Source organism: Gallinula chloropus (genome assembly GCF_964237585.1).
Source record: "Gallinula chloropus genome assembly, chromosome: 23".
Taxonomy (NCBI): domain Eukaryota; kingdom Metazoa; phylum Chordata; class Aves; order Gruiformes; family Rallidae; genus Gallinula; species Gallinula chloropus.
This window is the reverse complement of record NC_140108.1, coordinates 95,151-121,903: the sequence shown is the minus strand read 5'-3', so window position 1 is coordinate 121,903 and position 26,753 is coordinate 95,151. Positions and strand designations below refer to the sequence as shown.

The following is a 26,753-nucleotide window of genomic DNA, read 5'->3' as shown; positions in this document are numbered from 1 at the left end:
AGGAGGCTAATGGCTTTGCAAGGCTGGGCTGCTGGCAGCGCAGTGAGTGCAGGGAGTGTCATAGGAGCACTTCTTGGGGTGGAAAAGCACATGGAATCCTTCCTGTCACCATAAGCAGTGTTGGTATTTCCATTCTTAAGTCGGGGCTTATTTTGGTGGAACCATGGGGCGTTCCTGCAGCGCTGCCGAGGAGCCGGTTCCAGGCTGGGCAGGGCACTTCCCATGCAGAAGTGACCAAAGCCCCTGGTCCTATGGGGTGTGTCTGCATTTCTCCCTGGTTTTACCAGACTTCCAGCAAGCTGTCCCCCGTGTCGGGACCCCCACCCAGCCCCTCTGGGCTTGTAATTTTACCACAAATTAAAAGCAGTGGAACAAGGGGGCTGTTGTTCAGCCCCAGTGTTCAGGCCCCCAGTGCCTGAGCCGCCGTCTCTCCCGCAGCCATGAAAGCCGACCGCAAGCGCTTGAAGGCAGAAAAGACAGACCTGGTGAGCCAGATGCAGCAGCTGTACGCCACGCTAGAGAGCCGCGAGGAGCAGCTCCGCGACTTCATCAGGAACTACGAGCAGCACAGGAAAGTGAGTTTGGGCTGCCCAGCACCCTGGTTTGGTGGCACTGGCGGTGGGTGTGAAACCTGGTTTGTGATTGCGGGTGGATGCTCCTCTGCTGCTGGGGCCGGACCACAGCAGGTTAAGGATAAAGAGATATCGGAGGAGATGGGGCCAGGGACCAAACCTGGGAAACTCCATGTCATGTTAACCAGGTACATCCCATTCCCTGCTCGTGCTCACTGCCAGCGCGGGGCTCTTGTGATGCCCAAAGATGCCACTTGGCCTGTGGCACCGCAGCAGTTGGATGGTCCCAAGGGGTTTGTGGTAGAGGGGTTTGCATGTGGCTTTCCTCTTCCTGATGTCCTCTCCCCATGTCCTGGCAGGAGAGCGAGGATGCGGTGAAAGCCCTGGCGAAGGAGAAGGATCTTCTGGAGCGGGAGAAGTGGGAGCTGCGACGGCAAGCCAAGGAGGCAACGGACCACGCCAGTGCCCTCCGCTCCCAGCTTGACCTGAAAGACAACCGCATGAAGGAGCTGGAGGCCGAGCTGGCCATGGTGAGCTCTGTAACACAGTGGGCACGGCTCGAGGGTCATGAGGGGGAGCTTGGCTCAGCAGCTCATGTGCTTGAAACCCCCCAGCGAGTTTTGCTGAAGCTCATTGCAATGACATCAGTGATGGAATTGGGTGCACCCTCAGCAAGTTTTGCGGATGACACCAAGCTGAGTGGTGTGGTCGACACTGCAGAAGGAAGGGAAGCCATCCAGAGGGATCCTGACAGGCTTGAAAGATGGGCCCAGGGGAACCTAATGAGGTTCAACACTGCCAAGTGTAAGGTGTTGCACTTGGGACGGAAGAATCCCAGACACAGATACAGACTGGGAGAAGAGCTTATTGAGAGTAGCCCTGCTGAGAAGGACTTGGGGATTGTGGTGGATGAGAAGCTTGACATGAGCCAGCAGTGTGCTCTTGCAGCTCGTAGGGCCAATGGTATCCTGGGCTCCATCAGGAGAGGAGTGGCCAGCAGGGACAGGGAGGTGATTGTCCCTCTCTACTCTGCCCTCGTGAGGCCCCATCTGGAGTACTGTGTCCAGATCTGGGGCCCCCAATACAAGAAGGATGTGGAACTGTTGGAGAGGGTTCAGAGGAGGGCCACAAGGATGATTAGAGGGCTGGAGCACCTGCCCTACAAAGAGAGGCTGAGGGAACTGGGCTTGTTCAGCCTGGAGAAGAGAAGGCTGTGGGGGGACCTCATTGCAGCCTTCCAGTCCCTGAAGGGAGCTTATAGGCAGGAGGGGATTCGACTTTTTAAAAGAGCAGATAATGGCAGGACAAGGGGGAATGGACTAAAGCTAAAGGAGGGAAGGTTTAGATTAGATATTAGGGGGGAGTTTTTTACAGAAAGAGTGGTGAGGGGCTGGAACAGGCTGCCCAGAGAGGTAGTGGATTCCCCGTCCCTGGAGGTGTTCAAGGCCAGGTTGGATGGGGCCCTGGGCAGCCTTGTGTAGCTCCAGGCCTGGAGGTTGGTGTCCCTGCCTGTGGCAGGGGGGTTGGAGCTCTATGATCCTTGGGGTCCCTTCCAACCCAGACCATTCTATGATTCATTGCGATGCTGTGTGGAGCATGTGCTGCTGTTGTCACGCACACACGCTCGCTGCTGTTGTTGCAGTGCTGCTGGCCAAGAGAGAATCACATGGCTGAGAAGGAGCTGTACCCTGGGCACAGGGAACAATGCAATTTGGGTGTTTACCCACAATGGGGCGGAGGTTGAGCTTGATACAGTGTGTTGCTGCCGGATCCACTGCTCTGGGAGATGTTTGTGTGTTGGTTCCCCACCAACATCACCTTGGTGTCCTTCCCCAGGCCAAGCAGTCCCTTGCCACGCTCACCAAGGACGTCCCCAAGCGCCATTCCTTGGCCATGCCAGGCGAGACGGTGCTCAACGGCAACCAGGAGTGGGTGATGCAGGCCGACCTCCCCCTGACGGCCGCCATCCGGCAGAGCCAGCAGACCCTCTACCACTCACACCCCCAGCACTCGGCGGACCGGCAAGGTGAGCCCCCCCTCACCCCAGCACAGATCAGGGTGAAGGGCCAAACCTGTTTTGGGGAGCAGCCTTATTCCTGCCCCTGCCCCCACAGGGAAGAAAACACAATAATGGGCACAACACCCAAAAATAGGGAGTTTGGGAGTGCAGCAAAGGGTTGGGTTTGCTGGTGTGATGGTAACTCCCTGGTGACCCCCCCTGCTTTCCAGCGGTCAGAGTGAGTCCCTGTCATTCCCGGCAGCCGTCCATCATCTCCGACGCCTCCGCAGCCGAGGGTGACCGATCATCCACGCCGAGCGACATCAACTCACCCCGGCATCGAACGCACTCGCTCTGCAACGTAAGGCACTATGTGTTTGGTGGGGGGCGGGAGTTGCTTCCCCACTGACTGGGACTTGCTGGGGAGATGGGATCCAGAGATGCTGCTGATCCTCCCCTTCCCAAAACGATGCTCGCTTTGGGGTGGGGTATGGGTTGGAGTTTGCTGTCCTGAGGACCTGCTTTTTGGGGGTGGGGGGGTGTTGGCAGCCCTGCAGCAATTTGGCTGCCAGAACAGCCACTTTGCTATGGAGGTAGGGGGGGTCCCACACTGTGTTGAGGCTGGTTGAATTGAATCTCTCTCCTTTTGCCACAGGGGGACAGTCCTGGACCGGTACAGAAGAACTTGCACAACCCAATTGTACAGGTAGGGCACAAAGCCCTCTTTAAATCCTGCTTGTGAGCCCTGTTCCTGTGCTAGTGAGAGATCAGGGTGGAGGGGCGCTCAGAAGCACTGATTTGGGGTTAAAAGGAAAAAAGAATGCAACCCACCCTGAATTTTAAGGCAGGGATGTCTCAGGTGGCCCCGATTTGCCCTGAACTCCAGGTTATGCCATAGGGGGTTGCTGCGCTCAGGGCCCATCATGACCCTGGTCATAAGACACAGTTTAGATCAGCTCTTTCTGCCTCTGGCCCCAAAACATCGGTGTGTTTCTGCAAGCCCTGGACAGACCCTTGCTCTGACCTGGAGCCAAAATTCCTGAGCTGGGTGAATTAAGGAAGCCCAAAATCCCTCAGCATTGCTTTAGACCTAGACCCAAATAGTTTTTGGGACCGGGACCCTGTGTGGAACTTTCCTGGTGTGTGGGGCTGGGGAGGGATGACTGAAAAGCCCTGTGACCAAGCTCTTGTCCTCTTCTTTCCCCCCACTCCACCGCAGTCTCTAGAGGACCTGGAAGACCAAAAACGGAAAAAGAAGAAAGAGAAGATGGGCTTTGGCTCCATCTCCAGGGTGTTCGCCCGGGGGAAGCAGCGCAAGTCCCTTGACCCTGGCCTCTTCGACGGTACGGCCCCCGACTACTACATCGAGGAGGACGCGGACTGGTGACCCCCCCGGTGCCGGGTGAGCGCCGGGAGCCTCTCCCCGCTCTCGCCATCGCCGATGTACATACCCCCTGCCCAGCCCCGCCTGTGGACGTGTTACCTGTTGTCTTGGGAGCGATGCAGCTGTGTCGTAACTTCAGTTTTTCTCCCCTTGTTTTTGTGATTTGGGGTTGTGGTTTTTTTTAATTATTATTCTTATTTTTTCCTCCTTCCACACTGGTAACTCCTTTGTGCTCACTTCACCGTGTCGCTTTGGGTTGGTTTTTGCTTCAGTTTTCTTTCTTTCTCTTTTTATTTGTGGCTTATTTTTGGGCTTTTTTTTTTTTGTTTTGTTTCATTTCCTCTTGGTTGTTGGTTTGGTTTTTTTTTTTGACGAAACTTGAAACTTGAAGGACTGCTGTGTCTCTGTAAATACCAGAATTATTGTGCACTTTGTGCTTGTGACGTCTCTTGTCCGAAACCCGCTGTTTTCCGGAGCCCAGCCGGGGACGAAGGACCTGCCCAGCTGAGGGACCTGGAAGAGGAACCACACACACAAACACACACAGAGATCTCAATGGCTGTGATGTCTTCCTGGCCCAACCCCGTGGAGGCAGCACGGGCTGGTTGTGAACGCCCACCGGTCTGGAAATAAGTGTTTTAACGTTCCTTTTTAGTTGTTTTTAATTTATTTGCACAAACCCAGAGGAGCTATTCTAAAACTAAATTATTGCTGAAGAGTTTTTTGGGATTTTTTATATTTTTCCACGTCTTGTCGGGATGGGGCGGGGAGGAGGAAAGGGGGTGTTTGTACTGTACTGTCCTGGCAAGCTGCTGCTGGGTGGGGAATAAGGGGGTGGGGGAAGCTAGATCCACAGACCCCTTTCCCAGGCTCCCTCAGCTGCAGATGCTCCAGGAGCACTTAACGCCTTGGAAAACACAAACCTAAACTACGTGCCGGGAAATCAGATTTTGGGGGGGGGTGGTGGGGAGGGAGGGTGGAAGCTTTGCGTGCCATTTTTCCCCCAAGTTTTGCAGGGAGAGGGTGGGTCACCCTTCACTTCAAGTAAAATTTGGGGGGAATCCAGCATGAGCTGGGAGCAGGGGAAAGGCGATATCCCGAGATATCACCGCATCCCAAGATGCCGGCTCCCCGGGGCCGGCCACCCCGCTCTTCCTTGGGGTTTTACCAGGGGAAGGAGCCGGGGACATCGGTACGAATCCCCAGTGGGGATGGGGGTGGCTTTATTTTGGCACCAGGGTGATTTTGAAGCGCAAGTAGAACTTGCTCTTCCCAAATCCCCTGGAAATGCCCCAAAACCAGCCCCTTGACCGCTGCCCCTCTCCGCTAACACGCACCGCGCTCTGCTTATGCCAAGATAAGTACCTTATGCTTTAATGCTTACGATATTATTTTAAGCTCTTAAAAAAATGTATTAAGATTTATTTAATGATGCTCTCATAGTGTATTATTTTTCCTTAATTCCCATACTGGCACCCCAGTTGGAAAGAAAGGGGGGGGAAGTTTGCTTTGTCTTAAAATCACCAAACTAAAACCGCCACCCTTGCGCTGTGTATTCCTGCTAATGGGATGATGCAGAGAGGCCATGGAGGAAGGGATGCAGGGCAGGGTTTGCCCCGTGGCATCTTTCTCTGCAGAGAAGTGTTTTTATACGTTTTCTTTGGGGGGTTTTGTTATTTTTGGGGGGTTTGGTTTGGTTTTTTTTTATTTCCTCCTTGCATTTTTATAATTTAACCGATAAACCACCGGCCCAGATGAGCAATCTCCTTGTTACCGAGTAGTTTCCTTTGCATTTCAGCTTTTTTGTAAATTAGGAAATAATTCTAAAAATTACTAAGAGGATGATTTATTTAAGAGAACTTCGATAAATAGCATATGAATTATGGGTAACATTAGATTTAACTTTTTCCCCTCGTTGAGTGGGGGAGAATCCTTGAAGGCATGGATGCAAATATAAAATTATAAAAGATCTAAATAAAGCTTATTTTAAAGTATGGATGAACTCCACGTGGTTTAATTGCTTCCCTGACAGAGATCCCGGGGCGGTAACGTAGCCGGTGTCACTGTTGTGGCACTTGGCAGAAGTCATATGGGTGCAGGGCAGGGTGACCGGCACCCCAGCACTGGCAGCTGTGTGAATCGGGTCCCTGGGGTGATGCAGGGAGGGGACTGCAGGTGAAGGCTGCATCCCTGAGCTGGGTCTTTGCTGTGACCAGCTACTGGCCAGGTGCTTGTGCCCAGACGTGGCATTGCTGGTGGGAGGCTGGAGCTGTCGGTGCATCCGAATCGAGGGGGGATGTAAGGTGAGTGAAGAACTGGGATGTGGGAGCAGCCAGGGTGGTCGCACTCGGATATTTTAAGGCAAAAAAAGGCAGGTGGGGCAGCCAGCCAAGACGGTTTTGTGCTCTAATGCTTGCTGCTGGATCAATTATTGCTAATAATTTACAGAACTATTATTTATTTGCGGGTGACGTTGGTCACTAGCACTAGCTTGAGGGTTGTGGCTAGGTTTGGGGGTGAAGCAGAGGATGGATGTGCCAGAGGCGGGGGTTGTGAGTGCAGCAGAGCTGGGTTTGGTGGTGGTGGCATCATCATCCCTGGGGAGGCTGGTGGCATCATCCCTGGGGAGGGCACGCACAGCCAGGCGGGGCTGCCCTGCGGGGAAAGCATCCCGGGATCTGCTCTCTGTAGTTGGAGTGGCTGGAGATGCTCAAGGTATAATGGACCTGGGGGACTGAGAAGAAAAAGACTACTTAGGCACGATGTGAGATGGGTTTCTGCTAATGAGGGCAGAGATGGAGATACACTACTTCTTCTTTCCAACAGAAACCTCCTCCTGGGTGTGTGAGCAGATGCAGGGCAGGTAAGAGCCTCGGCAGTCAGAAATTGAGAGAGTTTGGGCAAAACCCCAAAGCCTGGAAGCCGTCTGGCTGTATGGCTCTGTCACCTGAGGCTGCAGCGCAGTAGTTGGTGGGAATGAATCACTGTGTTAGAGTGTGGCTATGGAGAGCAGCAGCGATAAGCTGGGCACGGGCTCTGGGGGTTTGCTGCGCAATTATTTGTTTGCCCTCCGACGTGGTGCGCGAGGGATGGGGTGCAGGTGCTTGCCCACCCCCACCGTGGTTTTAAAGGTTCTGGGGGCCCCTTGGGGACCGGGAACATGGCAGAGCTGAGGGTGCAACATCTGTCCCAGCATGGGTTCTGCTGCGCACCGGTGGCAGTGGACACCTGTCCTGGTGCCGTGGAGCATTCAGCATCCTGAGCCATTGCCTGGGCTGAGGGCAACCAGTGTCTCCTCGTTGCAGCTGAGGAGCGGAGGAGCCTTGTTCCCTGCGGTCCCTGGGGGACAACCTGGGCTGAGCGGTGTCTCCTCGGTGCCTTCATCCCTATCTCCCCGAGCTGCATCCCCCTGGCAGCAGAGGGCTGCCGGAGCCCGTTCCTGCTGCACGGCAGCTGCATCCCTGCGTGTGGGCCCGCTGCAGCACGCTGCACTGCTGCCATCGTGTGAGCGAGTCGTCCTTGAGCAGCATCCCAGCCTTCCACCCGCTGCCGGGTGTCTTCCACCTCGTGTACCAGGGGGGGATACCGCAGCCGTCCCGGTGACCCATGTTCTCGCTACAGCACCCATGGCCAAAGGCTCTTGTAGCCCGAAGTCACAAGCCCCTCAAGCGCGGCAGCCTGGGAAGAATTGCCCGATCCTCGGAGACAACAAAGTGCAGCGCGACCTTCAAGGCAGTTTGTAAGACTGGGGGTGTGTGTGTGTGTTTATTTTAGGGCTGACTCACGGTGTTTGTGCACCTCACACCGATAACGCTGTGCAAACACCAACCTTCTTCCCCAGCGAGGACTTCAGACCGAGAAAGAAAAATCCCCACCACCTCACCGTGCCGGGGTGTGAGATGCCGTGCGGGGATGGCTGGAGCTGCTGTGCTCCGGCACGGGTCTGTGAGCAAGCTGCGTCTCTGGGTGACGTTACAACCCCAGCCGTGTCTGCGGGTCGCACCCTGAATTACCTGTCCATCAGGAGCAGGGTTTGGGGGTTGCAGCAGGGAAGCAGGGTGAAGCCCTGGCGAGGGTTTGTGCCGCAGCACCGACTGACCCCATCACTTCAGGCAGGCGATCTCGCCTCCCGGGACTTATTTTGGGGGTTATTTTGGACTAAGCCTCTGTGCATGGAACCCTTGAGTAATTTGTCAGGGTGGGTTTGGATATGTGGGTGGTGGGGCTGCAAAGGCAGCGTTTCCCCAAAGGTTGGTGTCAAGGGCATTGCTGGGAATTTGGGCATTGGGGGGTGATGTCAAGGGCATCACTGGGGCATCTCCCCAGAGGTTGATGCTCGGCATCGCTGGAAGTCTGGAAACATCCTTGTGGTTTATTTCACCCATTTCTGGTGTTTTCCTTGAAGGTGGATTGTACTCTCGCTGCTCTGTGTGCAGGAAGCCGATGCTCAAAACGCCTTCCCGAGTCCCGGCCGGTGCAGACTGGGTGCTCCACTGCATCCCACTGGGATGTTGGATCTGTAATTGGACCCCACATCCAGGTAAGAAATCCCTTGGGGTTTTCTCATCTCCAGTGAGAGATTTTCCAGCGTTTTCCCTTTCTGGGACCTAAGCCATCACTTGCCTATCTGCTCCCAGTTCCGTGTGTTCAACTTCTGCTCCGCTCTTTCAAATACCTGGCTGCATGACACCATGGACACTGACATAGCTCTTCTCTTCCCCCTGCCACCCTCAAGCCCTGGATCTCATTTTGCCAAGGCCTCCTCTCATCCCGATTGGGACACAGAGACCCCAAGGGAAAGGAAGAAGTTCCTCGCCCCCTCCCACGCATGGCGCCGGCGGCGAGGGGCTGGTTCTGTGCCCAGCCACACGAAGGTCATAATAGATGAGATGCAAAAGCCCCCCCAGGTTGTCAGCAGGAGGAAGCAGCAGGTTACTTATTACTCTTATTATCAGCTTGACGTGCACTGTTTCCGAGGTCGCAGGCGTGCTTGTGCTTGAAATGGCAGATGGCAACTTGGCGCAGTGGTTAGACTGGTTGTACCGGAACTGCTGTCCTCTCCATTGCATCCCGGCAGCTACGCCACGTCCCGGCAGCTTCCCCATGTCCCGCAACCCCCCATGTCCCAGCAATCCCCTGGGATTCCTGCTGTTGCCCACACCATCTGGGAAGCGTGGTTGGTTTGGGGTGTCGGGCAGTGCCAGCTCCTCACTTCACCGGGGAGATGCCACTGGGTGAGCGCGGGGTTGTGCCAGGCAAGGGTGTGCAGAAGCATCTCCCAGGGTACAGCTTTTCCTCCCCAGTGTCCCCTTGCCCAGCAGGTCCCCAGCAAGTACCCTCCAAACTGGGATAGCAAGGCACAGGGAAAGGCCACACCAGTATAAACCAGTGTGTGGGCACTGGGAAGCGAGGGTGGAACCCTCAGCTGGGCAGGTAGCCCGTCACGGAGCAGACTGGGACGGACTCTCATCCCAGGGCTCTGCCGTGCTCCGTGTCCCCATGGGAAACATTGGGCAGTGGACAACTGCAGCACGGCCACTGGTGCAGATGGCTGCGGCCTGGCTGCTCCTGAGGCAGATGGTGTGGCTGACAAACAGGGCTCGTGTTTACCCACTGAGCCAGGGGCCGGGGTTTCAGCTGGTGGTGCTGGCGAAGGGCTGGGTGGTATCAGCCACGAGGGGTTCTGGGCCCCCCCTCTGACCTGTGTGATTGGGGCTGCACCGGCCCGTGTTTCACCTCACCGTTATGCTGCTTAATTAGTGCATATTAAGCAACCCTTGGGGAAGGGTTGCTTAATTGGGACGCGTTGGTGGTTGCAACTTTGCTGGCTGCTTGCAGAAATTCCCCTTCCCCACTGGAGACCACCTTCCCGTGGAGGGGTGCGAGTGCATCCCCCAGCCCAGGGAGGGGGGGGGCTCAAACTGCTCCCCCACTCCCCCCAAAAAAGGCTGTGCTATCAGGGAGGGGGCAGCTCAGTGCTTGTGGGGCTGCAGAGACGGCAGGATTCCAAACCCCAGCATCCTCCCTAGCCTGAGACGTGTAGTATTTCTGGTGCTAATTAGCAGTAACAAGTAACTCTCTGTAGTAACAGACATGTGATCTGGCGGCTCCCCTGACCTGACTTCAGCGGATGGGCTTTTCCTCTTTCAGGGCAGACCAGGGGCTGCAGGCACTGGGAGCAGCACGGGCACCCCTTACCAGCACTGCACCCCTTGCTGGCACTGCACCCCTTACCGGGGGTGCTGGCTTGGTGCGGGGGAGGTTTGGAAGGACTCCTGGGACGTGGCTGCACTCTGGGCTTGGCTTCGAAGTCGGGATTTTAACGTGTTGAGCAGAAAAAAAAGCACGAGAAAAGGGCTGGTGACCGATTTTTGCCATTCATGCCGGGTAACATGAGCCCCAGGCATCGGATGCCCAGCTGAAAGGCTCTTTTGTTGCCCACTGATAGCTCCTGCTTGGGCCCCCCCCCCCCCCTTTCCTCCTCGGTGTTCCTGTGCAAGCAAAGCCCTTTATCCCACCGATTCTCCTGGATAACCCCCCCCACCAAAGAGGTACCAGCCTGCCCCAGACAAGGCAGTGAGTGTTTGCAAGGGGAGATTCAGGCTGCCCACAGATTGATACTCACACCCCTTTGGCTGCCATAGCCGAAGGGAAACAAGTCGAAGTATCAAGGGGTGTGGGTGAAACCCCCTAAATTAAGGATGGGCAAACCAGCAGGGTCGGCAGCAGGAGGAGATCCTGCCAATGGGCGCAGCTGAGCAAAGGGCTCATTGGGGAAAGGCCTTTTCTGGCCAATATTCAGCTTTGCCAACCGTGAGGAGTCACCTTACGAGCATCCCTCCTGTGTCTGCAGGGTGGGGAACCTCCCTCTGGCTTGAGCTGGGCTGTCCTGGCACGGGATCGGTGCTCTCAGTCACTATGTGAAGTGCGTCTCCGCCTCTCTGCTCTCTTACAGGGAACCTTCTGGGAAAACAAGTCCCAGCTCCACACACAGGCTGCCAGAGCTGCTCAGGATGACAGGTTTGGGATGGGGATGGGATGGGGATATTTGCTTAAGCAGGTGGCTAAGCCTGAAAATGCAAAATAATCCATAGAAGGGAAGAAAAAAAAAACCCCATAAGCAAATAGATATTTAAATTAATTAGTTGTTTACTTATTTCTAGCCTGGCTGTAGAAATTGGCCTTTGATTAGAGAAGGAAGGTGTCGTGTTGTGACTGGGGAAGGGCAGCGCGGCTGAGCACCCGGAGGAGGAGCTGAGCAGGTGAGTCAGTGGAAAATAACCCAGGCTGGGAACAGAGGGGATTGTGCTGGTGGGGAGCCATGCTGGGAAATGGGAGGGTTTCTGCCCCACATCCCCAGCACCACCGGCTCCCCCGAGGCAGGGCTGCGGCACGCTGAGTCACGCGAGGAGGGATGCGACAAGTTTCAGTGTGGGGTTTGGGAGGGTTTGCGCTGGCTTCTGCAGGGCTTAAGGGGCAGGAAAAACCGCAGTGGCTGGTCCAGTGAGCGTGGCAGTGCTGCTCTTCCACTCCTGGCTGGGGAAAAAAACCACCCTGAGCAGCATCTCCAGCACAACCTCAGTCCTCAGAAGCGCTCAATGTCACGGCCGGGTGAGGGCAAAGCACAGGTCCCCATTGCTGCTGGGATGGCGGCTGGGGAGATGCTGGGCACAGTAATTAATTGTGGGGGCCAGAGCAGCCCACTGCCCCGTGGTTAACTGCGGCTGTTAATTGTTCATTAATAACATCCTTCCCAATTGTGGGCAGGAGTTCCAGCCTGGGAACCACGGGACTGCCTGGCTACAGGGCCGAGGCACGCGGCCAGCAGCCCAGACCCAGATCTGCTCTTCCCAGTGAGCGGGTGGTTAACTGGGAGTGTTTACAGCATGATAAAAGTGCTTTCCAGGCTGGTTGGGAACCCGCGCCCGGGTTTGTGGCAACATCGCCTTTGCTCTGGGGTGAAGAGCCCCAGCGGCTGCAGTTACAGCACACAACTGCCCCACTGGGGAACGGCTCTGCTTGGGGGCATGAGCCCGCTTCACATCCCAGACCCTTTGCAAGCTGTTGGGTTTTTATAAAATTAGAAACATGAGCTGCGATGCTTGGAGTGCTCTCTGGGCCCTGCTCGGGGTGGGTGAGGCAACCTGCAGCCCCCACTGTGCCCCACAGCTGGGATGAGGCAGGAGGAAATGTGTCATTTGTGTATGATGAGTGATGGATTGTAGGAATCGGATAAATTAACTGCTGCAGGAGCAGCCTCTGGGATGCAGGGACCCCAGGATGCAAGGACCCAGGGATGCAAGGACCCTGGGGTTTAGGGACCCTGTGATGCCGGTGGGCTGGAGCCCGCCCCCTTCATGGCCAGGTAGAATCATAGAAACAGACTCACCTGGGTTGAAAGAGACCCTTTAGATCATTGAGTCCAGCCCCAGCTTAACCCTGCCCAGCCCACCTCTAGATCCTGTCCTTAAGGACTTCATCCACAGGCCTTTTAAACCCCCCTAGAGATGGTGACTCCACCACCTCCCTGGGCAGCCTGTTCAACACCTGACACCCCTTTCAGTACAGAAATTCTTCCTGAGCTCTGACCTAAATCTCCCCTGGTGCCATTTCAAGCCATTCCCTCTCCTCCTGTTGTTTGTCACCTGAGAGAAGAGACCAACCCCAACATCTCTGCAGCCACCTTGCAGGCAGCTGTAGGGAGTGATGAGGTCTCCCCTCAGCCTCCTTTTCTCCAGACTAAAAAGCCCCAGCTCCCTCAGTCACTCCTCACAGGACTTGTGCTCCAGACCCTTCCCCAGCTCCTGTAGTGAGGGGCCTGAAATGCAGCGAGCATGGGAAAGGAACGTGTTTGGCTTGGTTGCCACCATAGCACATCCCTTCCTTGAGGAAGCCGTGGTGGCTGGAGCCTCTGAAGAAGGGGAACCAAAATCAGCCCGTGCCCTTTCCCCCCGGTGCTGGGAACTCTTAGAGAATACGGAAAGTGAAGCACAGCGGGGGGCAGAGGAGTGTGACAGTGAGGGGCATGGTAGGCCCAGACAGACCGACATGATGTGATGGGGTCCCTAGGTGAGCAGCTCCCCTCCTCCACCTCCCCTGGGCCCTGTCTGCAACTGCTCGCTGGTGGGTGAGAGCTGGGGGAGCGGGGCTGGGGGGGACGGGGAGGGAAGGGAGAGGAGGGGAGAGCTTGCCTGCACCCCAACCCTGCCTACACCCCCAAAGCTCCCCTGTACCCCAGAGCCTGCCTGTACCCCAAAGCTTGACTGCACCTTGGAGCCTGCCTGCACCCAGAGCCTGCCTGCACCCCAAAGTTTGCCTGTACCCTAAACCTGCCTGCACCCCCCGAGCGTGCCTGTACCCCAAACCTGCCTGCACCCCGGAGCCCGGCGCTCCTGGGGGGGGGGGGGGGGCTGGGTGCCTCCACGCCCCCGGCCCCGCCCGGCCCCCCGGGTCTCGGCGCCGTTCCACGGCGGGCGGGCCGAGGCCGGGGAGCGCTACCCCGAGCCGCCCCAGCGCCGGGGCCGGGCCCCGCAAGCACCGCCCCGGGAGGGCCGGGCAGGGAGAACCGGCCCGGGAGGGACCCGCCGCTGCCGCCGGGAGGTAAGTGGGGCCGGGCCGGGAGGGGGGCGGCGGGACCCCAGTCCCGGGCCGGGGGAGCCGTGTCCGGGGCGCGGAGCGCGCTCAGTGCCGCCATTCATCTTGCGCTGCCTGCTCCCCGCTGGGCTCCGGCGCCGGGGCGGCTATCGGGGGGGCTGGGTGGGACCTGCCTGGCGCCGGGGGGGGCTGGAGATGGGGGGGGGCTCCGGGGGGCTGTGGGGAAAATACCCCCAAACCGAGACGCGGGTTGGAGCGTCGGGGCTTGGGAGCGGCGATGTCGTGGTGGTGGGGGGGGGGGTGGGGTGACCCGTTCGTGCCAGGGGGCTGTCGGGATGCCCTTCCCGGGGAGGGGGCAAAGGGTAGCCGTCCTTTTGGGAAGGGTGAGCTCAGAGTCGAGAGAAGGGGGGGGGGGGGAAAGGGTGCGAGATGAGCCCCCACGCCAAACCCCCCCGGTGTCCCCGCGGCACTGCACAGCACGGCACGGCAGTCGCGTACGGCAAACCCAGCGCTGGAAGGCGTCAGTTCCCGGGAAGGTGGAAGGGATGCAGGGGAGGCACGGCTCTGCTTGGAAAGCAAACAAAGAGACGGAAACACGCACGGGGCAGGCCCGCGCCGGGCGGTTTATGAACCCAACGCCGCTCAGCGGGGGTTCAGTCCTTCCTACCGCGTCCTTCTTGCAGAAGAGTGAGCGGCTCCGAGTTTCCAAGGGCTCTGAAAAACCCTGGGAGCATCTCCCCGGAGTTGGTTTGGAAAGAAATCCCACCGTGAGCATAAGGCAGCGACGGCGGCGGGTGTTCTGCGTGCGGTCGGTTAGTCACCCAAGGTGCATGGCTGGGTCGGCACACCCTCCTGCACCCGGGTTTTGGGCTACGGCCCATCAATTATTTTAGGAAACTTCTCTCTCTGACTGGTGATTCATTCCCGAGATGTCTTGAGGGGTAAGGGAAGAACCTCCGAATCCATGGGTCTGGAAGGCAAGGTCAGGGAGGAAACACCCGTGGGATGGGTGTTTCTCGGGGGCTGCGACTTTTGGTAGCCTGGTGCTGGGGGCTGGCAGGGGAGGAAGGCTGCCAGCACACCCCTCTCCCCCCACTGAGGCAGAGCCTCGCCAGCAGCCCCTTACTGGGCTTTGAGCTCTGTGACTCGTACCCATTGGGGATGGTCATACCCGTGGTGTTGCCGACAGCTTCGCCTAGGTGTTATTTTCCCTCTAAACCAGCTGTGTGTGTTCATATCAGGTGCAATCCCAGCATGTGCCTGTCCCATACAGGCTTCATACAACCGGGCAGTCTTGGGAGCCGTGGTGCGCCTGGCACCGCTGTGGCAGGAGGGCAGTGGGGGGGCCTTGTGGCGAGGAACCCCCCTGTGCAGGGTCACCTGCACCCTGCTGAAGCTCCCCAGGTTTGGGGGAGCAGCACCTGCTATCGGCAGCATCTCCCAAACCAGAGGTTGGTATTTGCTTTTTGGAGTGATGTGGTGGGGGCAAGCATCTCTGAGCCCTGGTCTGCTGGGGAGCATGGCCACGTGGGCAGGAATCGGCAGCTTTGAGAGCACATCCCATGTGAGATGGGCTGCCCTCGGCTCTGCATGGTGGAGCTTGGGTGAGATGCATGGTCCCGTGTTGTGGTCCCACGTTGTGGTCCCATGTCGTGGTCCCAGCTTTCAGCTGCTGGGCTGCAGCTGCTGCTGGGCTTTTCCTTTAAAGCTCCTCCAACACAAACCTCAGTTACTGCTCCATGGGATGCATCAGCGTTGCATCGCTCTACGGCACAGCCGTGCATCCCGGCAGATCCCAGACATCTTGTCGCGGTGGCCAGGAAGGGAATCCTCCCAGCTGGCCGTGAGGAATGCGTGGGTGTGGGGCTGGGTCCAGCCCTCAGCCGAAATGACTCGGAAGTATGTGAGATGCCTTTGATTTTATCTGCGGGTAATTACACGGGTGGGAAAATCCTTGGGAAGTGCCTGGGGAAGGCGGGATGTTTGGTGCCCTGAGGACAGCTGGGAGCTGGTGAAGCTGGTGAGGCTTGGTTCAGCCCGGCGCCGTGGTTCAGGCTGCAGTGCTGTGAGGTGCTGCCCGCAGACGCGCTCCCACAGGGATCCCAGGAGGCCAGGCCTGTCTGCAGCACTCCCAGCTGGAGCCCTAGAAGTTGGATTCCTCTGGCAGCCCAGGTATGTGTCCGTCTCCTCAACGCCTTTCTTGTTCCCTGTGTATTTCCTAGGCAGAAACTGGGGCCAGGGCTCTGCTGAAGCAGCTGGAAATCCTGTGGGAGCCGTGCAGGGAGCTGCATAACCCCCCCTGCCCCAGTAAAAGCCCCCACCCCATCCAAATCCTGGACCCTGCCTTGCTGAACACCCCTGCTTTGTGCTTGGCCACCGGGTCGCTTGGCTGCTCCATCCCTTCCCCGTTCCTGCCTCCCGACTCCTCTCTGCTCTCTTCTGCAGGTCATGTTTGGGGGGGGTCTCTCTCCTCGGAAAAGGCTTGGGGGGGGGGCACTCCCATGGTGGGACAGGAGCTGGTTAAAGCACCCCAGGAGGGCTGGGAAGTGCTCCAAGGCAGCGGGAATGTTGGATTCAGCTTTGGAAGATGTCTGAAGGGCAGATGGATGATGTCTACAAGCACTGGAAGGCTCTGGAGCAGGGGGTGGTCAGGTCACTGATCCAAAAGCAAAAGGGAGGGGAAGTCTGCTGGGAGAGGAACGGCTTTATCTGGGCAGGAAACGGCGGATTAGGAAAATTTCAAAGAGCAAAACCAAACACAAAGGTGCAGAGTGGAGTTGAAAGGAAAGCAGGAAGGAGCCAGAGTCAAAGCACTGGGATTTTCCCAGGCTGGCGTTCTGTTCCCAAGCCCGGGCACACAGCGTAGCCTGGCGATTCAATGCCCTTTCCTAGCCCGGAGAGAGGAAAATGCCCCAGCACCCTTCCCACTCCCCCCTGCACCCCAATATCCGTGGTTTAGCAGATCCCAGCCCAGAGGTGTTGGGCTGAGCCGGGCTTGGGTAAGGCAGTGCGCTGGGACACACGGCAAGGACTCACCAAGCTCCAGTGCTGCCGTGGGTCGGTGCCGGGCAGCGTTATCCCCAGGAAGAAATGGCCATGCCCTGAGCTATGAATTTTAAAGGACTCTCTGTCCGAGTCCATTACTGGTTTGCAGCGAGCGCTGCTCCCATGGCCCTAATGAGATTACGGGAAGAAGGAGAGTCTGGGAGGCAGCTGCTCGGACCACGGCGGCAGAGTTCAAGCTAATGGCTGGCTGATGCGTAATGACCATTATGGCTCGGGAGATGCTGGTTTCTGTGGCTCTGAGATGGTTCTCAAACCGGGGCAGGGATGGGGGGATGACTTGATGACTTGATCCTGGCTTCTCTCTGGTGTTGCGAAGGCCGCAGAGGTGGTGGCAGATGCCTTCAGCTGGAGGAGGGCTGGGTGCTCCTCTTGTGCAAATGGGGGTGTTTTGTGAGCCCCCCCACCCCGTGGCTGTTGTTCTGCAGCTGTCAGCGTGGCTATGGGTGGGATGCAGCATCCTGAACCCAGGAGCAGGCTGAGCAGCCCTTAGTTTTCTCATGACACCCTTGTTTTGCAGGAAGCCACGGCGCCGCGGGCCCTGGGCTCCTCTCCAGGGTGGGCTGGCGCCGGGCTGGGACAGGGGGAAGTGTCTTACAGGGAGTTCTGAGGAAAAAACTCCCACTGCTGCTTGCTGTGTGTTGCCTGCAAGAGCACAGTCGAGGAGGAGTTGTTAAAAATAAAGCTAAAATGAAAAAGAAGGGGAAATTGGCTCTTAATCCGTCTGTAGGGGATGCAGAATGATGGGGGCATTCCTGTACACTCTTGGCAGGAAGCACGAGCAGGAAAATGTGGCAGAGCCCTGGTAGTCTGTGCGGGGCTGTCCCTCGGGGCCATGTTCCCCAGGGAGATGCTCTGAAGCCAGCTGGGTATAGATCCAAGTGAACAGGGGTTGCTCAAATGGGCAGCAGTGCTGCTTTTCCCTGCTTGGTTAGCTGCAGGGGGGAATTCCCTGCATCCCCTGAGCTGCATCTGGCCAGTAACATCCCCACTGCTGGGGCAGGTAGAACGTCAGCAGGCTGGAAAAACAAGGAAAAATGATGGTCCGAGTCCTGACCTCTTGGTTTTCTGGCTCCACATGGAGTTTGGTGCAACAAGGGCTCTGCACAAGGTCACTGCTGCCACAGGAACAAGCCAATGAGGATGTGCTGCGTCACTGATTAGCGGGGAAGGTGGTTAATGAGATGGCTGTCGGTGTGTAAGGGTAGAGTTGAAGATGGAGGAGTTGTTGGGGATGGAAGAGGAGATGGAGGAGTTGGAGACTGAGATGAAGGAATTGGAGTTGGAGATGGAGGTGGAGGACATGGAGATGAAGGAGCTGAAGTTGGAGGACCATCTTGTGTGCCAGAGCTGCTGTGGAGGAGCTGAGCAGGGGTCCTGTCCCCCGGGGCCATGCACAGAGTGGCAGCCAAGCCTGGCTCAGAGTTACCCCATCTCTGATCACCTCGAAGCAGGGGGCCAAATGCCCTGGGACTTTCTGCTCCACCTCCAGATGGTGTACTTGCCTCTGGGAATGCCCACAGATGAGCACCGATCCCCAGTGTGTTGGAGATTGCTGTTGCAAAGTGCAGCGAGGCAGCCCTGGGGCTCAGTGTGAGCAACCTCACCCCGTGCCTGCACCCAGGGTCTGACCCGTTCCCCGAGCTGCACAGTCATCTCTCGTGATCCCATGACAAAGGTGTTGCAGCTGGGGCGGGAAGGTGATGTCACGGGAGGGGAAAATCCAAAGGTTGCAGAGGGCAGAGGAGCATGGGTGCTGCCGTGGGCAGCGATGGGTGTCGTGCTTCCGCGTGAGTCACCCCCATGGGGGTTGGTGTTTGGCCAGGAGCACCGAGAGGGGCTGACTCCCTTTGGGGGTGGGACGATGACAGGGACACATGGGATGACGACAGACACACGTGTCCCTGCAGTGGGACCATTGCTATGGAGGGCTGGTGTCTCCTGCGGCGGGGAAGATGTTATCTGCTGCCATCCCTACACCTGGATGCTGGTGCCAAAATCCTTTGGGCATGTTTTGGGCTGTGCTTGGGAAAGGGCTTATCCCCAGCTCTCATCCCTGTGCCAGATTAACAATTTGAACCGTCCCAGGAGAATTCACAGAGCGTCCCTCGGCTCTGGCAGCCTGCGGCGAGCCGGGAGAGATTCGGGAGGGTGCAGGTGCCCTGGGCTTTGCAGCTGCACCCATGGAGTTTAATGATTCGGAGATCCTGGTGTAAATCATTGCCAGCGCAGCGCTGGGCCGCCGGCGTGTGTGGGATGGGGACGAAGGTTGGGCTGCCTGCTGGGAAGACCCCACGCTGTGAGTGAGGGCTGGAGGGGGGGGGCTGGGGCGCTGGGCTCAGAACAGCAATGGGAGCAGCAGGGAGCTGGGAGGGGGGGGCAAGGAGCAAGTGGGCTGGCCAGAGACGGTGTCGGAACGGTGAGTGAGCACTGTGGTGTGGCGCAGTGGGAGAGCGGATTGGGTGAATAGATGGGGGGTGGGAATCATAGTGGGAGAATCCCTCGGTGCTGTGCTGCTCCACTTGCTCTGCTCGGGGTGGATGTGGTCGGTGCTGCCTCAGAGGAGCGGTACCAGCCCTGGTGAGATTTTCAGGGTGATTTGGTGGGTGGTTGTGGGCTGCCCTCAACCCCTCAAGTCACAGCACCCTTTCACTGTGCTAACCAGCGTCCGTCTCGCTGATGTCACCTCTGCTGCTCCAGACAGCGCCAGCGATGCCGGACCCCAGACAGAGATAACAGCGGCTGCCTTCACCGGCCGCCGGCGTCAGGGCAGCGGGGTTATTGCCAAAGCAGCGCTAGGAGTGTGCTCTGCAAAGCCAAAAGAAGGGATAATTCAATGGAGATGTCAGGTCTCCTGCTGTAATCTGATTTTCCTGGGCTGCAGGGCACTGCAGCGAGGGATCTGCGTAAAACTTTCAGGCATCAGAGCTGATGTAAAAGCTCTAATCCTGGCTGAGGTGCCCGAGGGAAGGCAGCGGTACCGGGAATGGGTGCGGGGGTCCAGGCACCGCGGGTACATGGTACCAGCCCCACACATTTCCTGTGCCCACGGTGTCTGCAGCATCCCTTTGCTGCCCCAAAGCCATCAGAGCAGTTTGTGATCGAAATCTCAGCTGGCTGATGTCGGTGTGTGTGGAGCTTCTCCAGACAGCGCGGGGACAGGAGCCTGTCCATGTGACCAGGTAAGTGAGGAACCCAATGGCTGCCCCTCAGCCATGTGCCTCGCCTTTGGGAGACCCAAAATGAGACATGGGGGTCATAAATCAGGGAGGGGATGCGGTAACTGCGGGAAAGGTGATAAGGGTGTGCTGGCTTGGCATTGGCATGAGAAGGGGCTCCAGCTGCTAGCAGGGCTTTGGAAGAGGCGTCTTGCCCTTGTTCTGGCGCTGGAGGTGTTGGGGAGGGAGAGCTCGGTGCCAGGGTGGGTGGTGATGCTACATCCCATGCGTGGAAGCAAAGCTGTACAAGAGCCATGGGGGGAAGGTGTCCCATCCTGGGGCTCTCTGGGAGTTCGGAGGGAGCCGCTTGGGAGCGTGAGATCACAGACTCACAGGTTGGAAAAGACCTTTAAGCTCCTCAAGTCCAACCGTTCCAGTCCTATGCTAAATATCCCTGAGCACCTCATCTACCTGCCTGTTAAACACATGCAGGGTTGGTGACTCAGCCCCACCCTGGGCAGCCTGTGCCCCATCCCCACAACTCTTTCAGGGAAGAACTTTTCCCTGACATCTGACCTGAGCCTGGATGTTGGCAGCACATGTCCTGCCGGGGCTGGGCAGAGCCGCCTCACGTGCCAGTCCCCCCAGTGCCCTGCTGACAGGGATGGGCGCGATGGGCAGGGCAGGGGCAGGTAGGGACCAGAGACTTTGTGTAGGAGGGCAGAGGCTGCTCCCGGGGCCGGCACCGCAGGCTGGGAAGCGGTCAGGTATGGTGGGCTCCATTGCTCTTGGCACGGCAGTGAGGACCTTATTTTTTGGGGGGGGGGGGGAAGGGGGTGTAACATGTGCTGCATCCTCAGCAGCTGCTTGCTAGGACTGGATTCAGGCGGGGGGTGGGGAGCAGGGGATGCCTTCCCAGAGAAGCTGATGGGGCTGTGTGGCAGCATCAGGGCTGGCATTGGTGCTGAGCCATGCCATGGAGCAGGGTGGGAGCCATGCTATGGGACAGGGTGGGCTTGCCCCCACCTGCCTGCCATTGGGCAGGGCTCGGCAGGGCTCGGCAGCTCCCGTTCACCCCATAACCCCCGCCCCAGACTGCGAAAACAAAGACTTTGGCCCTTCCTGGCTCAGTGTGAACACTGCCAACCCCAGTGTGGGTCCGGAGCAGTCTGATGAGGCTGGGACATCCTTGGTGAGCTTCCAAAGGCAGTGAGTGGGCTGCAGTGGGCAGCGGCTCAGCGGGTTTCTCCTCTCCTCTCCTGCCTTGCGTGCTGCCTTCCTGCAAGCGGCTGGAGCCGGGCTGTTTTCTGGGAATCCTGGTTTATTCTGGCCCTTGACCCAGCAAACCAGGCTCACGTTCAAGCCAAACAACCCAACGTGAAGCTTGGGACCGTTGAACCGGACAGCTACGCTGGAGGGCGAGGGTGTGTACAGAGACAGCACGCAGCAGAGCATGTCCAAGGGTGACTTCCAGCAGCCAGGGAGGAATGGAGACAACCCTGGTGCGTGTGCGCAGCCACATATGGCTTTGGCACAGGCATAAGACCGGGAAGGCAGCAAAGGAGGGTGCTGCAAGGCTTGCTGGGCTGGAAACGGGGCTGATGGAGTGGGGGGCTTTGCTGCCAGGATCCAAGTTCCTCGCCCACAGTTCTCAGGAAGGAGTTGTGCTCACAGCTGCAATCTCAGCAAACCAAGGGCAAGGAGGCGAGCGGCCAGAGGATGCAGTTCCTTGTGTTTATTTTTGGCATCTGGTCCCAAGCGGCTCAGAAAAACGCAGACATTCACTCCAGGCAGTGCAGGAGGAGTTCCCACCCCTGCTGTGGGTCAGGGACAGATGGACTCGGACAGCCCCGAGTAATCAGTGGGATGCAGCCACGGGATTCGTCACCAGTCTGTGTTACACTGGGAGGGGGGAGCACTGGCCAGGAGCAAGCCAAGAACTTGATTTTGGAGCAGCCCTTGCAGGCAGTGGTCAGAGGGAACCACAGGGTTGGCTTGGCTGGGAAAGCCATGGTTTTGCTTTCTCTTCTCCGGACAGGAAAGCATTGCTGGGCAGGCAGCCAGCACTGCAAGGAGCCCTGCTCCATCCCAAACGGGGAAAAAGGGAAGTTGTATGGCTAGAGGTGTGCTGCTGAGCAGCTCCCGGTTAGTTTGCACTGCCAGAAACTGTCTAGGGTAGGGCCGCTCTGTAAAACCTGGAGCATAGGGCAGCTCCATAAATCCCAGAGCATTTCTCTCAGCAGCAGGGTTTGGTTTGGCAGCGCTTTTTCTTGGTGCTGTGAAGGGGTTGGTTATCACCTCTGCAGATGGTCAGTCAAAGTCCATAGGAAACAACTCCGTTCTTTTCTAAGGTGGGTGGAAATCAGAGCAGAGGATGGCGGTGAGAATGGCCAGCGAGAATCCTGCTGCTGACTGCTGACTGCTGTCTCGTGTCCTGGTGTGCTCTCTGCAGGCGTGGTGCAATTAGATTCGCAGCGTTAGCGGGATGAAATGATGTCATCATAGCCCCCAGAACGGTGGCTGCCTGGCTTTTGCATCCCACTGTGCACTAACCATCGCTTTTGGTCTCTTCCCAGAGCTTGCTGCCTGCCATGGGAGAGGACGGCCGGTGTGCTAGCAGGCCTGCACCCATCCCGACCTGAGCCGTGCTGTGAGGTGGGGACAGCCCAGCTGGCCAGCCGGCAGCCGGAGCAATGGCCCAGTCTCGGACCAACGGCTCGCACTACGCCCTGACCGCCATCGGGCTGGGGATGCTCGTCCTTGGCATCATCATGGCCGTCTGGAACCTTGTCCCTGGCTTCAGCCCCCCTGACAAACCCACCACCCATGCTGGGAACAGCAGCAAACCTGACCGCGGCACCGGGGGCATTTTGAAGAGCAAGACCTTCTCAGTGGCATACGTGTTGGTGGGGGCAGGCGTGTTGCTGCTGCTGCTCTCTATCTGCTTGAATATCCGGGACAAGAAGAGGCAGAGTGAGGATATTGTTTGCGTGCAGCACCAGCCACCTGCAGAGCCCTCGCACCAGGAGGACAGGTGAGCCTTTTTTAAGGGGAGGAAGGGAGCGGGGTGGGGCATAGGAGCGAAGTTAAGGGCTGTTAGTCATCTTTGAGGGGGTCAGGAGTGAGGAGAGGCAAAAGTTGGTAGCAACATGTGCTAAAATAGGGTTAAAGTATCCCTCAGAGATGGGGAAGGGGTGGTTCTGGCTGTATTTGTGGTGCTGGAGGTTGGTTGTGTGTAAGCTGGGGTGCAGACGGAGCCAGCGCTGAGAGACGTGCCGCTCCTTCCGTGTCAGTGCACAAGCAGCACGCCAAGAGGGTAACGCTGGGACTGGTGGTTAATGGTTAACGCAGGAGAGCGGGATCGCCACTGTAAGCCGGGCGATGGAGGAGAGGGGTGGGAGATGCTGGGTGTGCCGTCTCACTGGGTGCAGCTGGCAGTACTGAGCAGCCTTTCATAGGCTTAGAAATGGAGTTTAGACCCGGTGAAAGTCTTGGGGACGTTCCTGTTTGCTCAGGGAAGTCCCGAGAAGCAGAGCAAAGGCTGGTGCTGCAGCCGGAACACTCTGAACAAACACTGGGTGCAGAAGTCCCAGGCTGTCTTGGCAGCACAGGGAATTAGTGTGATCCACAGTGCAGGGAGAGGAGGGGTGGTACCCGACCCGAAAGGCATCCAAGCAACTCAGAGAGAGTAGCAATGTCCCAGTGACACGTCTCCGGACTGGTTTGTGGTGAGGGGAGAAGGCAGTGTTCTGCTAGGGGGGGCAGGAATCGGCAGTACCTGAAGAGGGTTTATGGGCAGAGGGATGTGGTGATTGCAGACAGAGGTACACTGTGAGGAAACAGAGAGAGGTGAGGAGGCAATCGATTCTGGCAAACTGAAGGGAGCCGCTGTCCCATGGTTTGTTTGGGTGGTTGGTTCGCTCCCTGTGCCCAGCAAAGCTGAAGTAATGTGCCACTGACAGCCTTAATGTTTCCCCCCCCAGTCAAGAAGAGGACGAAGACGTGTCCTCCCAGTACTACGTCCCCAGTTACGAGGAGGTGATGAACGCTGGCTACTCAGAGCCCAGAGACTTGGACAGGAGCAACAGGATCAGCATCTCTCTGCCCTCCTACGAGTCGCTGACGGGGCTCGATGAAACCACCCAGCCTTCGGGAGCTGCCAGCACAGAACCCAGTGCAGAGCGACAACCCAGCCGGCACAACTCGCGCCTGAGCAAGCGCCTGAAGCCGTTGAAGGTCCGGAGGATCAAGTCAGAGAAGCTGCACTTGAAGGATATCAGGCTGAACCTCACAGAGGGGAACAACACCAACCCTGTCACAATAGAGCCGCTGACCCCTCCGCCCAAGTATGAGGAGATCCAGGAGAAAGTGCTGGAGAGCCGGCAAATGACTTAAAGAAGAGGAGTCTGTGATGCTGCTGGGTTGGTTTTGTTGGCTTCTTTTGGGTTGTTTTTGGTTCGGTTTGGTTTTTTTCTATAAGAAATCAGCCATGCTCAGAGGGGCTCAGCCCATGGGTGCAGAAGCCATCGGGGCTCCCGAAAAGCTTTGACGCAGAGGACGCGACGGGTGCATGAGTGCTGCAGCGTGGCGACAGGACGAGCTGTCCCCAGGACGGGATTTATTTAACAAAAGACCGTGGGGGTGGAAACCTGGCTGCCTGTAGCGCTGCTGCTCCGAAATACAGGTGGACTGGGAGGACCTGAAGTGTTCCTGGGGGTGTTTTATGCAAGGACTTGCCGATGTGGCTCCTCACCCCCTCTCCCCTTGTGCCCATCGCCAAACCCATACTGAGGAATTTTCCATGTGGAAAAGGGCGGTGCTCCAGGGGTTTTTTTTTGGTGCCTTTTCTTTCTGATTAAGGACAATGGCGTTGCCCGGGTTGGGGGGGTAGGGGGGTTGGGGCAGTGGCTCAGGGCCAGCCCTGACTCCTGCCAAGGTTGGTGCTTGCTGGTGGAAAGCGAGCTGAGACGAGCCCTGTGCTACTAGGGGCAGAGGATGGATCTCTGGCCTGAGTTTCTTTCCCTGTCGGGTTCTCTGGCGGGGTGATCTGGTCTGAGGCAAGTGGAGAGAGGCCGGGAGTCGGGAGCTGAGCGCTGCCAGGGAGGCGTGTGGGGTGTACCGAGCGCGCTGTGCGAGCAGACCTGTTCCAAATAAACCTTTTGTACCCCGGGGCTGTGTGTGCCTGCCCTTGGTCAGCCCTTCGCGGGGTTTGCAAGCCGGCCTGGAAAAGAGAAATCAGTCAGCTGTTCTAAGGGAGGATGTTGCTCCGTGAGCATCCCGGGCTCCTAGTGAAGCGATCGATGGTAGAGTTGTCAGCTCCCTCCCCTCGTAGGGGCTGAATGATGATGGTGTGGGTCAAGAGCAGCATCTCCCATGAATTTGGAGCAGACCGTGGTGTGGATGATGCGGCTGGTATGATGATAGGATGGTAGGATGCTGGTACTGATGGAGCTCTGGGTCCTTTGGCAGAGGCTGACCCAGCAGTGTGGGTGATAACAAGGTGTGAGAGGAGCATGAGGGGACAAAACCAGGACAGAGAGGTGATGCTGGCCCAAATCTACCTAAGAGCTTCTCCCATTAGCCGTTACCTCATACTGCGTCCCTTCATTTGGGTGGTTGTGTCACAGGAAATTCTGCTCTGCCATGCCCCAAGGCATGATCCCGGGTGGGCAAAATAACATCATTAAATAAGGGACTCTTACTGAAGAGAAGGAAAAGCGAGAGTTGAAGGATATACCCCAGATGGAAGGATTTGGGGGTGGAGGGGGGTGTCCTGTAGGGTTCTGGTTGAGGGGGTGCAGCTCCTCAGAAGGTGCGTGTGCTCCTCAGAGCCACCCTGCAGCAGGTCATGAAGCTCCCTCTCCCTGGTGAAGACACCCAGCCCTCACAGTCATCTCTGGCAGTCTGGGTTTGTAAAGCGAAGCTTTGTGCCTGAGCAGTTGGGTGTCGAAGTTTCATTGAGCTTCTTGGCCAGAAATTCCTGTTTGATGGGACGGACAGGCAAGAGCAGCATCTTTCCTGACACCTCACATAGGAAACACAAGGCAGAAAGGATGCAAAGCCCAGTGACCCCAGTGAAAAAGGCTCTGACTAATGCAGTAATTAAGCCAGCAATGCCCAAATGGCTAACAAGCATCTTCAGCTACTTGTGTACCTGTCCTTAGGTGGGATTTGGAAAGTGGAGGGAGACGTTGGATGCTGAGAAGTGCAAGTGGTCCCAGAGCTGTGACCGTCGCTGTCCCGGGACGGCTCGTCCCCAAGGGCACCGTGGATACAGGAGTAGCTCATCACAGGGTGATGGAGAAGAAAGGAGGTTAGCAGAGGAGCGCTCCCTTGCAAAATCTGGTGCTTCTGCCTCAAAACAGAGCATGGCCAAACCTGGTGGGACTCAGTAGCTGCTTCTCCTGCAGGAACTTTGTTCACAGGTGCCGAATGGCCACAGCACAGTGACCATATCCCCACTTTGTTTGGGGCTGGCATTTAGGTCCTGCCCAGCCCTGGGAATAGCAGGCAGCCTCTGTTTGCAGTTTATTTGTAGATGGATTTATTTTGGGGAGGGGTTTTGCATGAATCATCCCAACTGAGGTACCGTGAGCTGCTCTGGCAGTGCAATTCCCAGCTCCAGCTGCCCACAGGGGTTTGGATGAAGGGTGAATTTGTGCTCCCTTGCTGTGTATTTTGGCTGGGTGATGTGGGAATTTCTCACCCATGGGGCCAAAAAGCGATCTTGGGGGGTTGCTGTTAACAAAAATGCAAGCTTTGGGCTCTTTTCCAGCTGGCCTGGGCTGTTTTTCCGAAGAATTATGGTCTTGTTGTGTCCATCCCAACTCTGGGATAGAGGGAAGCACTGTTTGGGGCAGTGCAGGGCTGCCACACTTCCCTTCTACCCAAAACCCATGGAGGGGGGACACGGGTGCTGGAGCTGCGCCTGGCTCAACCAACCCACCCACCTCCAGTCGCACTGCAGTCACACTCGAGAGACA

The 26,753-nt window shown here is 57.5% G+C and overlaps 2 protein-coding genes across 2 annotated transcripts in view; both read left to right on the top strand.

The window, feature by feature from the left end:
• Positions 1 to 4,384, top strand: part of KAZN (kazrin, periplakin interacting protein) — a gene marked incomplete at its 5' end in the record, with an annotated part of 232,238 nt that extends 227,854 nt beyond the window's left edge. The window contains 6 exons of the mRNA XM_084274665.1: positions 439 to 575; positions 932 to 1,102; positions 2,409 to 2,598; positions 2,802 to 2,932; positions 3,227 to 3,277; positions 3,791 to 4,384. Of these exons, the coding sequence (XP_084130791.1) occupies positions 439 to 575; positions 932 to 1,102; positions 2,409 to 2,598; positions 2,802 to 2,932; positions 3,227 to 3,277; positions 3,791 to 3,958 (848 nt within the window). The 3' untranslated portion in view covers positions 3,959 to 4,384. The remainder of the gene's footprint in view (positions 1 to 438; positions 576 to 931; positions 1,103 to 2,408; positions 2,599 to 2,801; positions 2,933 to 3,226; positions 3,278 to 3,790) is intronic.
• Positions 4,385 to 22,463: 18,079 nt separating this feature from the next.
• On the top strand, positions 22,464 to 24,932 carry TMEM51 (transmembrane protein 51; the record flags this gene model as incomplete). The annotated part of the gene is made up of 2 exons (XM_084274591.1): positions 22,464 to 22,804; positions 23,754 to 24,932. 2 exons carry the CDS (start codon positions 22,464 to 22,466, stop codon positions 24,163 to 24,165), a joined length of 753 nt encoding a protein of 250 aa, XP_084130717.1. The 3' UTR covers positions 24,166 to 24,932.
• Positions 24,933 to 26,753: the final 1,821 nt, after the last annotated feature.